This window comes from Xiphophorus hellerii, chromosome 12, assembly GCF_003331165.1.
Source record: "Xiphophorus hellerii strain 12219 chromosome 12, Xiphophorus_hellerii-4.1, whole genome shotgun sequence".
Classification (NCBI taxonomy): Eukaryota; Metazoa; Chordata; class Actinopteri; order Cyprinodontiformes; family Poeciliidae; genus Xiphophorus; species Xiphophorus hellerii.
This window is the reverse complement of record NC_045683.1, coordinates 23,023,511-23,037,377: the sequence shown is the minus strand read 5'-3', so window position 1 is coordinate 23,037,377 and position 13,867 is coordinate 23,023,511. Positions and strand designations below refer to the sequence as shown.

At 39.2% G+C, this 13,867-nt stretch overlaps 2 protein-coding genes across 3 annotated transcripts in view; both read left to right on the top strand.

The window, feature by feature from the left end:
* The first annotated feature begins 1 nt into the window (after window position 1).
* Window positions 2-8,046, top strand: LOC116729816 (group 3 secretory phospholipase A2-like). Its single transcript, XM_032578600.1, has 7 exons — window positions 2-1,343; window positions 2,722-2,854; window positions 3,462-3,596; window positions 5,547-6,505; window positions 7,142-7,271; window positions 7,417-7,536; window positions 7,658-8,046. Exons 1-7 carry the CDS (start codon window positions 872-874, stop codon window positions 7,839-7,841), a joined length of 2,133 nt encoding a protein of 710 aa, XP_032434491.1. The 5' UTR covers window positions 2-871; the 3' UTR covers window positions 7,842-8,046.
* Window positions 8,047-9,169: 1,123 nt separating this feature from the next.
* The window catches only part of hectd4 (HECT domain E3 ubiquitin protein ligase 4), a 38,908-nt gene continuing 34,210 nt past the window's right edge, over window positions 9,170-13,867 (top strand). For both annotated transcript variants that reach the window (XM_032577658.1, XM_032577657.1), the window contains exons 1-2: window positions 9,170-9,858; window positions 12,641-13,194. In XM_032577658.1, the coding sequence (XP_032433549.1) occupies window positions 9,712-9,858; window positions 12,641-13,194 (701 nt within the window). In that variant the 5' untranslated portion in view covers window positions 9,170-9,711. The remainder of the gene's footprint in view (window positions 9,859-12,640; window positions 13,195-13,867) is intronic.

Sequence of the window (13,867 nt, the reverse complement as noted above, 5' to 3'; positions counted from 1 at the left end):
CACGTTAAAAAGATTGCTTGGATGGCCAAAATTGTCTGCAATGACATTGCTATTGCATGTTTTCCTAATATGCCGTGGGGTACTGAGGGTAGAAATGAAGGATCGTTATGTGCTAAGATGAAATAGTGCACAGCAAATAACAAAGATGCCTCTAATATGAGCGAAAGTATTTATTTTCAAGAGGATTATCCAGGACAAATGCATGATATATTTGAGTTTCTAAGAGCTGCACGAAAACAATGACTCTTCTGCTTAAAGCTGTCATGTAAATGTCCAATTGCTTATCTTCCAAAAATAATAGACGGCAGAGGAAAAGTGAACAACTTCTCCTCTTATGGGCTCTCACATTCATCTGACGTCTCAGAGTACCAAATTATGCACATAAATTAGATGAAGCATTATCATCAATGTAGTACATTCACAATAACATTTCAGTGAGTGTTGCAACAACACCACTTTATTTGCCATCTTACATATTTAGAGTTAGTTGAGTTCATTCCAAATTCACAGGAATGCAATCTTAGCGTCTTGATACAATTTTGGGCCCCATTTAACTTAAAAGCAAATCAGGTTATGCTGTGTCACAGTAATAGGACGCATACAAAAATGGCCCCATCTAGAGGACTAATTAAGGCCTTGCACACGATTTCATATTTCCCTGGAATGTGATCAGCTGAGTGTCAAATTTCCTACATTCCACGAACCAATAAGAACACCTTTCATTTCCTGAACTGTCAGAGACATAAGCATTTGCAAAAAAAAAAAAAAAAAAAAAAAAAAAAACCTTCTCAGATGTCTCAGTCATTGCAAAAGAATGTATGCATGCAGACATTAACTTACAACTAAAGTACTTGCTCGGCCACACATTGGGATGGAAAACGGATGGTTCCTTCGAGCTGTTTTCGTCTTACCATGGCTCGGTTTCTCCAAAACACAACACACACCTGGACCAGGTGTGTCCTGCCTCCGATCGAGTCCAGCCGACGGACACACGCTCCTCACCTTTTTGCGCCACGACGCCAACGGTGCGCGCTTCTTGTATCTCACCAAATGGTCTGATGACCTGCGGCTGGCAGGCTGCGAAATCTATTCAAATCCAGATGTTACCGGAGGATATCGGGCCTTTTGCAACAGAAATGAGACCTGGGATCAAGAACTTGTTAAGAAGTTCAACATCAGTCTGTTGCTGTCCCCGGATGCTCCGTGCGCACTCGTAGTTCCCACACCGGAGCTCACCGGGCGGAGGACTGATGAGATAAAAACCCGGAGGAAACGATCCTGGATATTTCCAGGCACGTTGTGGTGTGGCACTGGAAGCAAAGCGGCCGGATACGAACAATTGGGTGAGGATGTTGAATTTATTGATGCATTTAAACTCGGGTTGCTTTTTTTCTTATCTTTTTCTGTTTTTATTTCTCAGATAGTCTACATTAAGTTTGTTTGTTCTACGTTGTTTGTTTGAGATATTACAGCTTTGTCTTCTGGCTCTGGTCTGCTCTGCATCCCCAGAACCAGAACCAAACATCTGAGAAGCAGGATTCAGGTTCTATGCACCACAAATCTGGAACAAACTTCCAGAAAACTGCAAAACAGCAAACATTGAGTTCCTTTAGATTTGCACTGAAAACCCAGCTGTTTAGAGTTGCTTTTGAAACATAACCATGAAACATTAATCAATAATCTGACGTGTAATGCAAAAATGTAATGTTACTGTGTGTTTTGAATTTTTCTGTTTTTATCATTAAACGCGCTTTGAAATGCCTTGTTGCTGAAAGGTACTATACAAATAAAAGTTGATTGATGGACTGATTTGTTATGATATATAGCCTACAGCCACATGTGTTCTGGGAGAATGGAAAAAATGTGGGAAGATTTTCCATTTACTTCATATGACTGCTGGCCCGTTTTCAATGTAGTAAAGGGCACCCGCAACAGCACATCCATTCTCTCCTTGCAATTTTCCTTTTCTTTTTTTTGTTGTTGTTGTCACAAATGGAGCTAAATACAGGACAGTCCCAGCACCAAGCCGATAAAAAGCGGCAAAAGACTTTATTCTGGGGTGAAGGTTCACCTTAAGGCATCTGGCCCATGTCAAAGTCCAAATATACGCATAATTGGGAATCTGACTGTGGCAACATTTGAAAATGAATGTCCACTGTCTCTCCATGCGCATTTTTACTGGGCATGAGCTGATTTGCAAAAACAAAAAATAAAAAATGGACAAAATACGCATTTTCTAGAGTCGGAGCTGTAAAAGACCACAAGGTGGTGATAAGAAGTTCTGATTCAGAGGGTCTGAATACAAATGGATACCACCCCATCCGTCCATCCATCCATCCATCCATCCATCCATCCGTCCATTCATTCTTTTTATAAAAGTTATTAATCCTTAAATGAAAGGATGGGAAAAAATATGCACCAGATAAAATCTATCCTTTTCATTTCCCAATGTGACAAAATTTGAAAAGGGATATGAGTAGTTTGAAAATCATTGTAGATGTTCTCATGTTTTAAAAGAGAAATCAAATATCCTGGTAATACATTATTGATGCATTTACCTCTGTGATATTTTTTTTCACCTTAGACATGTTGGGTTTATTTGAAAACCACTGCCTCCCACCTCAAAACCAGTTTGAATTAAAATCACACTAACTGAGCTTAAATCTTGAACTTTCTTCATGCAAACAGCCTTTGACATCAAGGTCCCGCTCTCGTTCGCAGGCATGTTCGAGAGAGCAGATAAGTGTTGCCGTGAACACGACCACTGCTCAGACATCATCCCGGCTTTCACAGTGAATTATGGAGTCTTCAACCCCAATTTCTTCACAGTCTCACACTGCGAGTGTGACCAAAGGTGAGCCTCCGAATGCACCATTTAAAGTGAGTCTGGATTTCATACATCTGTGCCTTCCGGGAAAACTCCTGCAAGCAGTAAATTACATCCCCTTATACTGCTCTGGCAGTACATAGGGATGCTTTGAGGCGACATTTTGGAAGTTTTATGGTTTTACATCCTCATATTTCATTTCTGGAATGTGCTATATGATTTCTCTTAATGTCAAAAATTTGAAGCACACTTAAAAAAATCTGGAGATGTTTTTCTATTATCAATTTAACTTCATGGCAACCAGTCTTCCAGGCAAAATGTTTCTTTCAAGAATGAACATGTTTTCTATAATGTTAGTCATTCAATGGGCATTCCTTTCCTTCCATCCATTCCCTTATTTTCTTTGCAGTGATGGAGATGGCTGTTTTATTCTGACATCACATCTAATATTGACATCTGCACCACATCATTCCTCTACTTTTCTCATGTCAGTTTTCAAGATAGCAGATTATTATTCAGCTCAAGCAAGTATAATCTCAGAAAAAGAATAAAACAAGACAGCAGTAAAGAGCTCTTACGTGGTATTTAAGCGACTGGATATTTTCTTAACCTTTGCCTGCTTTCCATTTGTCAGGTTTCGACAATGCCTTCTGGGCATGAATGACAGCATTTCAAGTATGGTGGGCTACAGCTTCTTCAACATCCTGAAGGTTCCCTGCTTTGAGCTGAAGCAGCTGAAGCACTGCACACAGATGTACTGGTGGGGAATGTAAGGGAGGCAGACACACTGACGCTGTTACTTTGACTGCATATTTATAGGCAGAATATTTGCTTTTAAGAAGAACAGGAATTTTCTTTATGGATATGTTGAACTAAGCCGCAGTTTTCTCTCGAACTTGCTAAATAAACTCTAAATAAACAGATTTTAACCAGGTTTTTGCTCTGTAGGCATATCTTGGTGAGAGACAAGAAAAATAGAAATGTTTAACAGTCAAAGAAATAATGGTCAGGAAATGATCTCCTAAGCCTGAACAATTTATTAGATTTTTTTAGAATATAAAACAAAAATTAAAATTACATGGATTTCTAAAATAATTTGCATCTTAATTGGTACATCATGTGTCATGTATTAATAATGTTTTTATGTTTTACCAACACTATGACAGCACTATATAGCATTTTCCCCAAACCTACTACAATATATAACCAGAATTTAATTTCTTTCTTTCTTTTTTTTATAAAAAAAAAAGGGACAAAGATCAAATCTTTACAATGAGGTGATGGTTGCAATTTCTTGGAAGCAATGTTCTATACTGTGGAACAAAATATCAAGCAAGTAATTTTAAAAAGTACATTGATATCAGAAGAAAGAACACACTGAACCATTTTGAAATACATCTTGTAGCATTAGTGTTATTCAGTTGAGGAAACTCTTGGGGTGAAAGTCTTCCTTATTGCCCTTTAATATCAAAACACTGCGGGGTTCTGTAATATTATCTGTCAGAGGTATTAGGAGGCACTGTGGATGACCTAAAGAGCCACAGAACCGTAGTTTAGACAGAGAGCCTCCTTCCAGTTTGTGCAGTAGACATTTAAGTCATTACTGCCTGAGTTGTGAGCACATTATCCCATATTGCTCTGATGGTACTACCTTTCTTTCTCATATCAAGAGGAACAGTAGAGACTTGTCTTATGCGTGGGTATATATTGTATAATATTGGGTGGATTTTTACCCTTTCTGTTGCTAATATGTGAAATAACAATAGAAGCTCCTCCACCAGAGGGCGGAAGAAACGTGGGTGTCAAAAAGGCTTCATTTGTGTTGCAGTATGGTATGGCTCCATATCCAGAGGTTATTAGTCCTCGAAGCAGCCATCCCTGGTTTATTACCTACCTTTCCTGTTGCTGCATGTCTTCCTCCCTTCTCTCTTGAATATATCCTGTCTAAAAATGGCAAATAAAGACCACTAGAGCCAAAATTCGCACAGCAATCGGTCACTTTCAGAAATTGCAGTTTCCTTTTTACATTCCTGACCAATGACTGTAAGTTGTATATTTTGTTGCGAGGTTAATGTTAAGCTGTATTATTGCTGCCGTAAGTTTGTATTTTAACCTTAGTTAAGTTTGTAGTTTATTTTTAGTTCATGTTGTCCCGGGCCTCTGTTTGTAGCACCATTGTCCTGGAGACCGTTGTTTTATTCCTCTGTATGCTGTGTATATTTCTGAAATTAAATCTGGTGTGATTTGACTAGACATACAAAAATATCTTTGAAAAACAAGCACATTTGGCATTATTAGGATGGAAAAAGTGGATTTATCCACCAAAATGGTTCTATTTCTAAATTAGTGCTGTTGCTTCTTTAGTGTTTTTAATCTGTCTAATTGAAGTGAAACAGCTAATCTAGAACAATAATCAAATGCCAAATCAGCTCTGGACTAAAATCAACTAGAATATTTCTTTTACAAATTCACTTAAGACCTAGCTCTTGTAAAGCACTGGAACTGTTTAATTTTGAAAACTTTGAAAATAATCGAGAATTTGGGTACCTGTAAAGCTTTACCACATTTACATGACTTACTGTACCTTTAAAGAGTCAATTGGTAATAAATATTTTTCTTTGTACTTGAATATTACCAAAAACCCTAATTCATTTTTTTTGTAATTTTCATGCAATTTTTTATTTTGTGGCTTAACTCTGTTCATGTTTTCTCTCCATAGGTGCAAAAAGGCCAGTGAGGCTCCTTATGCCGTCTTCAAAAGCCCCCAAACTTACAACAGCTCTGATGTTATAGGCAAACATGTTCACACAGACAGCAAGAATTTAACAAGCAGTAAAGAGCAGCATTTATCTGAGAATCCTGCGTCTAACCCTCAGAGGAAGGCATCGCAATCTAAACATAGATGTGGCCTCAGAGACCTACCTAGAGGAGATACGTTTCACCGCAGAAGGACAAAGGGGAATGGATGCAAAAGGCAAGAAAAACTCTCTGGAGAAGGACCTTCACAAAAGCCCAAAACAGTCAAAAAGGTATATATTTCTAAAAGGAAAAGAGGTGAAAAAATGAAGAAAAGGAGAAAGGACTTTTCTGGTCTTGCACAGAAAAGCAACATTCCATCGGCCATCCCTACAACTACCTCGACACAAATATCACCTAAAGCAACACCTTCACATTTTCCAGCGTTAACAAGGAGGCTAAATTTTCAGGAAGACTCGAAAATAGCCAAAGGAGTAACCAAACGAGCAAAAAGTGAAAAGAAAGCCCCAAAACACAGTAAATGCTGTGGATCCAGCATGTCTGTGAGCAGGGACATTCCTTGGTTGCACTGTAAAATCTGTGTAAAACAAACAGCAACTCCCACAACAACCGTTACGCCGACAAATACATATGCAGGGGGATTACCAGTCAATCATAAGAGAGCACATTTGAAATATAAAGCAGGAACACCCAGCCAGGAAACTCTAGCAACTATTTGGAGTGCAGCTACGGTTGCAACACCCATTACAAGAGAACAAAAGATGATGGCTTCTCTTCATAAAAAGGACAAACCACAAAAGCAGTTGGATTTCCATCTATTGTGGAAGCAGGCAGGTCAGCAGCCCTTGGGTCATACTACCACCCAAAGGATCCGTGCAGAGAACATCCTGGTAAAAAATGATGAGAAACGCAATATGACAGGTGAGTGAATGTGGTTACACTCCCAGTACCTTTGAAGCAAAAGGATGGCCTGCTCACATGCAGCGATTAGACCAATATCAATTTCTGCTTCTCTTTGTGGTGAATATAAATATTGTTAAATTCTTATTTCTTCTCAGGAGCTTTTTGCACAATCTTCTTACTAAATCCCCAAAGTGAAATGTCATTTGATGGCATCAAATGGCGTTATTTGCTCAAATTTCCTTGAGCGAGAACCTCTAGAGTTTCTGTAGCCGTCAACAAGCTGCCGAACTCTTCTTGGTTCTGCTAAATACTGTTGTCATTGTGATCAAATACCTAATGTTTATCTTTTCTGACCAAATCTTTTATTAAAAAAATCTTTGGTGCCATGTGGAGAGTTGCAAATATGTGTAATGCTTCAGGATGTCACATTTGGAGCAGGCGCTTCTTTCTTGGACAACAGCCTCTTTATACATGCTAATGCTAAACTGGCTTTTCTATGTTCCAACATCTTCCATTTTTTTATAGTCTTAAGACTTTGTGGTTTCTAGACTGTTCCTGAGCCTCCTAGGAAATGTCCTTTTATAGTTGAGTGAAAGTTTGGATCAGATGGTTGAAACTTTGTTTAAAGATATTTGTTTGTTTTGCCATCATCAGATAATGAGCTCCTGTGCCGAAGCCTCAAACATCTGGATGATTGTAAATTTAAAATTCCACCTTTGGAGAAGAAATATAATCTGACAAACATGGAGTCCAAGACAGCCTATCACTGTGACTGCACAAGCCGGTAAAAATGTTTCTTTCACTTTTAATTATATTGTATGCTTTGATTCACATTCCTAAACTGTGATGTGTGACTTTATTGCCGCTTGTGAATTTGTCAAATCTAATACAAGACGAACAATCTTGCTTGGGTTTTTCTGATTCTGCAGTTTGGCAGTTCAAATCAAAAATGTAAAGAAACCAAGTCCTCCTCGCTCTCTCTTGAGGGATTTTGTCTCTCAAGACTGTTTTACTCTGCCAAAGGAGAATAAATGTAATCGCACAAAGAGGTATCAAACTTTAAAGTGCTTGTCTGAGCTATCTTGTCTGAAGCCTACACACAGATTGTCTGTACAACTAGTTATAAGACTGATTTCACTTGTTGATGTTTTTTTTATGTTTCCTTTCTAGATGTTCTGGAAGTTTCATTAAAGCCTCTGAACTACATCAAGCACTTAAGAAGAGAGAAGAAGAAAAAGACTCTGCTACGATGAGATTTTCAACTAGTGGCAGGAAAAAAAGGATTCCTCTCCATCTTCATAAGTATTGCCTAAGGCTGCAGATGAGAGCGGATATCATGGCGCAGCTCAAATGAACATAGACTGAGCTCTGTGCAGTAACTAGGCTGCTTAAGAGCTTCATCATCTTTCATGGAGAAGTATTTTTTGAAGAGAATTTCATCTTTCACTACCAAAAGAAACAAGTTTTGACATGAATGTGCTTCATGCATTTCTCTTATTTTTCCCTGCTCACAGAAATGCCTTTTTTGGTTTATCATGAAAATAAATGACGCAATATTATTGCACAAGTCTGAGAGTGTGCCTCTGGTAAAGGTTGATAATACGGAGGGTTGGAAAACTGCTAATAGGCTACTTTACTTCTTAACCGCTGTTTGGTGGTGTGGTGCATCTTGACAATTGAAATCTTTAGCATGTTACTGTTCAATTGTGTGAAGTTTTATATGTCAATCCATCAGAAATAGAGCGGCTTCAAAAACAATTCCTGGTCTCTGTACCTTGGAGAACTGACTGCTGAGCAGATGCGTCCAGTGTGAATTCGTTAGTATAAAATATGAAGGGCATACTATTATTAATGAGCACCTCTGATGTGTATGGAATGCCAGAGTGGCCAAATGACTTGATTTGGCAACACATCAATGATTTGCAAACAACACATATTTTACGCATGAAAGAAATTGAAAAAGTAAAAAAAAAATTTGATCTCATTGGACATACATAGACAAACTGTCCTTGTTTGTCACATTTACTTATGTGAGGGTTCGTAAACAGAGTCAGATACAGGCAACGCAGAAACAAAAACAAACTCCAAAAGATTTGTTTACAAATTAAATCTACAGTGGCATGAAAAAGTGCTTGCCCTCGTTCCTGATTTTCGGTTATTCTGGATGTCTGTCACACTTCAGTGTCTCAGAACATTAAACCAATTTATATATTAGCCAAAGACAACAGAAGTAAACAAGTTGTACATTAATAGGGGAGAAAAAAAAATTCAAACCGACATGGTCCTACGGGTGAAAAGTGATTGCCCACTAAACCTACTAATTGGTTGGTCCACCCTAAATAGCAACAGCTGCATGCATCATAATTCACTGCAATTCAACCACATTGTAGGGTAACACAAGTGTACAAAAATAAAACCAGGAAGGGGGAAATTTCACACGAGTGTGAATTCTTTTCAATTATTTTTTGGTTAAATAGGAATTATTAAGCTTATTTTTTTTTCAGCATTTTTCACAACTCACATCTGTCGAAATGAAAAAATCCATCCATTTTACGATTTGATCCGAAAGTATTTTCTTAATTCGGAAAAAAATAAATAAACCAAAATGAAAATCTCATCCTGAGTCATGTGTATGAATGAGCTCATGAATTTTTGACAGCTAGACAGCTATTCTTCTGGCGCGATGCATGCTGGGAGCCGTCAGTTGGCCTTGGAAACATGGCCTGGTGACTCCCGTTATCTCCTCCAGGCTCTGACACAGCGGCTTGGCCGGGACCGGGGCTGTCTGCGAGGACGTTTTGAACGTGAAATGAGATCGCCAGAGATGCAGTTTGGGCCCTGAATGGACTGTTGTGCAAACAGCGACGCGGTAACTGGCTTTAGCGCGAGTGTCACGCCCACTGTGGTCGGTAACGTTAAAACGGTACCGTGCGGTAAGCTAGCTCAGCTCCGGCTAGTCGAGGCAACCGGGCAAAAGCAGCTGTTAGCTCGGCAGTGATGTAGTGTGGAGCGGGGCCGCCGGCGCTGGTTGCTCGCTGTCGTGTGTTAGGTTCCTCCCAGCACCCCGGTCTGCTCCGCCAGACTCCGCCGTCAGATAAGACTGCGACAGTTAAAGCAGTTATGTTGTTGTAGGTGGTTAGCAGGCTGTCTGGGGCGTTTCTGACTTTCTGTCACTGAATTTTTAATGTTTGCCTCTTTCGGCATCACTGTCGGAGGAGAGAGTGATGGGCTCCGGGGCTGTGGACTCGTCCCAGTGGCTTTCGGTGAAGGAGGAGACGATATTTCTCCATGACGGACTCATACGGGTCACGGATCTGGCCGAGCTGCCCAGTGAGATCGGAGTGTCGGAACAGGGAGACACGGAGCAGGAGGTAGGTGGAAGCCGTCTCTCTCATAGCATGTGCCACACAATTATAAATAGAACCGGTCCCACGCAGAGGGTTTGGGGAGAGATCTTTTTAAGTTTATTATATTGTAAAATGATTTACGTTTGCTGCAAAACAGTCTCGGGGATCACAGCAGCACCGACGTTTGCAAGTTTTCTGCTTTGCTTGTTATTGATTCGCTGTCAGAGCCCAACTGTTTCCCTGCTGCTTTCAAAGTAAAAGCTTTACCGCAATCGCGAATGTCGTTGTGTAACATTATTAGTATTAAACTCACCAAGCATCTTACATTTCAATAAATTTTAGGAAGAGCAAGTTATTTAGTTGTTCGTAAAATCTTCAAAGGATCCATATAAAGTTAAAGATTAAATGGTGTCTATTGTCTCCTATAAGAGTGTAATATACACACAAAACATGTTTTGTCTTCATTTCATGTTTTACATTTTTCTCGTATTCTACACCTTTACCCCTGATACATATGCGACTTAGTTACTTAGTTGAGAATAGATGAATAAGTGCAGATGTTTATGTCTGCTAAAATGCCGACCTGATTTTCTTTTGAATCCAACCCGGATATTGTCGTAGGGTTAAATTCGTCTAACTTTGTAATGATGACTATTGAAACTTCTAGCTGCAGTAACAATGTATATTTACAGCCTCGATGTTTCAGTGTGCAAGCTTCTTTATAAATAAGCGTGAGCTTGTGCCGCCTCTCTTATTGTGAAGGGCATGATGTCACATGTTTATGAGCTGATGTCTGGTCTTTGTATGCTGCCACTGGATTTCTGTGATAACAGGTCCAGCTTGAAATCCATAAAAAAAATGACATTTTAGCATTTGTTCATTGTACAATCAACAAATCTTGTAAACTTGCTGTTCATCCCTTTACATTTTTAGCCTGTCATGTAATCACAACATATTATTTTTCCCCCCTGAATTGGACAACTAACTTGTGATTTAATTAACCTGTTTGGCATTTGTTTCCCTTAATTTCAATGTAATACTAGGGTCAGACTGAGCACTGTCTGTACTAACACACAGCTGACAACATGCTGTGGTTTTTGTTCAAGTTACATGAATGCCAGAACCATAGATGAGCTGTGTACCTGTTTGACGCTTTTGTGCAGATATGTATTTGTAGGTATTGTGGCCTTGTCCTGTTGCATCGGCCTAGAACAGTGGTTCTCAAACTGTTAATTAGAAGTACCACCTCACTAAATACCATGATAGTGTCAAGATAATTTAACAATAGTTCTAAGGTGAAGCTATTTCTTCTGTTTGTTGTGTTTTGTTACAAGGAAGAAGAAAGAACAACTTTTATTTCTTCTGCATGTTTTGTACAGAAATTTCCACAAATAAAAATTACAAGTAGGAAAGAGGAACAAGAAAACATCACAAGTCTGAGTTTATGAAACAGAAGTTTTCTCACCAACCTGGACCTCAAAATTCACTATGGCTGCTGTGAGTTTAAAATGATGGTGAAAACTGCGATTAAAATTTTTTAGCACATTGAATTGAATCGGAAGCTTGACCTAAGGTGGATTCTTATTTTAATAGCTGTTTGAGTTAGTTAGCTTTCCATTACAGTTCATTTACTTATGAATAGTTTCTCATCTGAGTTCGACTAAAGCCAGCCCAAAGTAGAGCAGGTGGCACTTGCACCACACTTTTGAAAATTCATGGGCTTACAACACTGTGCAGATATATTTATGACATCTCTTCTATTAAATTATTCAATATCCGTATAGCAAACAACACGGTTTATACGTCTGAGGTGGATGCATTGGATACAGAGCATTGTTAAAGGGGCAGTGCAGCATTATGTTTACATCAGTACCAATTACAATGCATTTGTATGATATTTGATCAGCACAGATACAGATATTTGATTGGCACAGATACAGCAGTTCAAAACTGTTCACATGTAAGCTACATTCCTGGTCCTTTGTCATTAAGACTTTGAACAACATATTTTAACAGGCTGTTCAGTATGATGCGACTCCTGGAGGGAAAAAAATATATATAGGTGGTTTATCCGTTTCATTTTATTATTGTGAAATTCACTTCATATCTTGGCCCAGTGTTCATTTCTAAGGCTCGCTTAGTAATTTAGTTCTGTTTTCGTAAATGCTGCAATTCTGACTATTTTTATCTGACGCCTAAAACGAGTGGCAGCAGTGTTTTCCAGACCAGGGTGGAGAAGGGCCAACATCCAGTGAAAGAGTATTACTGTAACATAAGAAGCATTGCTGAAATTGAATCAATACAAATTGTGCCTGCTAAATGGTATAAATGGATTTTTTTTGTGGCCTATGATTCGTGTGCTGCAGAATGTAATCAATATGTGAAATGCTGCCTAAGTGCACATGAGGCACATTGTTTCACTTTTGATATGTTATACCTAATGATCTTTGCTTTCTCTGACCATTAGACCAAGGGACTGCAGTTACAAGACTTTATTTCCTGGAAATGATTCAACACTTTAGTCTGTACAGGAAAAAAATAATGCATTTTGCAATTAATTGCCTTAATTCTACAGTGTTGCATTAATTGCATTTATAACTACATGTGAAAGATTTTTGATAAATAAAAAATGGTTTTGAAGAAAGAAGACAAGGCACACTTTACAACTCAAAAATATGCAGAATTTGTAAATTTGACACATTTATTTACAAATAATTAACTTTTTTTTTGCTATTTTGCTGTAGGTTCATAAGGTCTTTACATCGTCTCATTCTTATCGTACTTAAAGTCTAATTCTCTTCTTCAGATTCTTACATTTGAGACAAAGAACCCCGTTGAGCTCGCAGAGCGTCTCCGTGCCGTCTGCGGGAATCAGAGCAATGCATACGCTCGTCTGCTGGAATACCGTCTCAACGCTCTGCGTGGCCTGTGGGCGGCGCAGCGGCAGCTGGCCCTGGAGGAGCAGCAGGACCGTGAGGGGACGGGAGGGGCTGATGAGGAGACCCTGGCCTTACTCAAAAGGCAAGGTCTCCTCCAGCAACCCGAGCAAGCTCCTTTCACTTCCCGTGTCGCCCTGCTGCTGGTCTTCCCCCTGCTGCAATCCCAGACTCGCAGCGACCCAGCACTCTGCAGCGTGACGGCAGAAGTACTGCTAGCCTGCCTCCGGGACTGCCAGCCGCTCAGCCTCAGCAAAGAACCTTCAGACTGTCTCAATGGCCTGGAGGGCTTGCTGTGCTCCTGGCTAGAAGATGAGCCCCAGGAGTCTGGCCAGGCTCAGATTAAGGCTCTCTCACAGATTCTTCACACACAGAGACAGCGAGAAAATGCGGCTGCTGCACTTGTGGCCCTTGCATGCGCCAGGTGAGTCAATAACATCTGTCCTTGTGGTGTTGAGGCCACATTTCTTTCCGTCTTTCTGATGGCTTGTGTCAACATAGGTAGAACAACATAATCTGAAGGGTTATTTGATTCTATTTGTGTAGCACATTTCAGCAACGAGGCAGTTCAAAGTCCTTTACACCATAAAAACAGAACACTCCAACAAATTCGGAAACTTTAATAGTCATTACATTTTGTCAAATTCCATGATCAAAATTATCAAATATATTGGTCGATGTTCCAGTTATGATGAATCAAAGGCAAATCTAAACAAGAGTGTTTTTAGCCTTGATTTAAAGGAACTTAATGTTTCTGCTGTTTTCCAATTTTCTGGAAGTTTGTTCCAGGTTAGAGGAGCAATAAAACTGAAAGCTGCTTCTCCATGAGCACAATTTAATATTACTTAGTAAGTTATTTAAACTTCCTTAGTTGTAGAAGCTTATCATTAACTTCATTCTGAAAAAAGTTGGTTATTATTAACAACATTTTGTAAAATTAGCACGTAACTTAATCTGATCAGTTCCTTTCCACTGCAAATGCTGCATGAACGAAAACACTTGATTAAGGTTTAAAAAACAAAACAATTCATACATTTTTCCTTGCTTTTGAAAATATGAGAGGAAAGGTTAAATTAAGCTTAAACATGTCCCAGTTT

Coding starts and splice junctions, on each gene's coding strand:
- LOC116729816 (XM_032578600.1), top strand. CDS start 872: ATGGAAAACGGATGGTTCCTTCGAGCTGTTTTCGTCTTACCATGGCTC. Junction 1,344..2,721: donor GGCCGGATACGAACAATTGG/GTGAGGATGTTG, acceptor TCTCGTTCGCAG/GCATGTTCGAGAGAGCAGAT. Junction 7,537..7,657: donor AAATGTAATCGCACAAAGAG/GTATCAAACTTT, acceptor TTTCCTTTCTAG/ATGTTCTGGAAGTTTCATTA.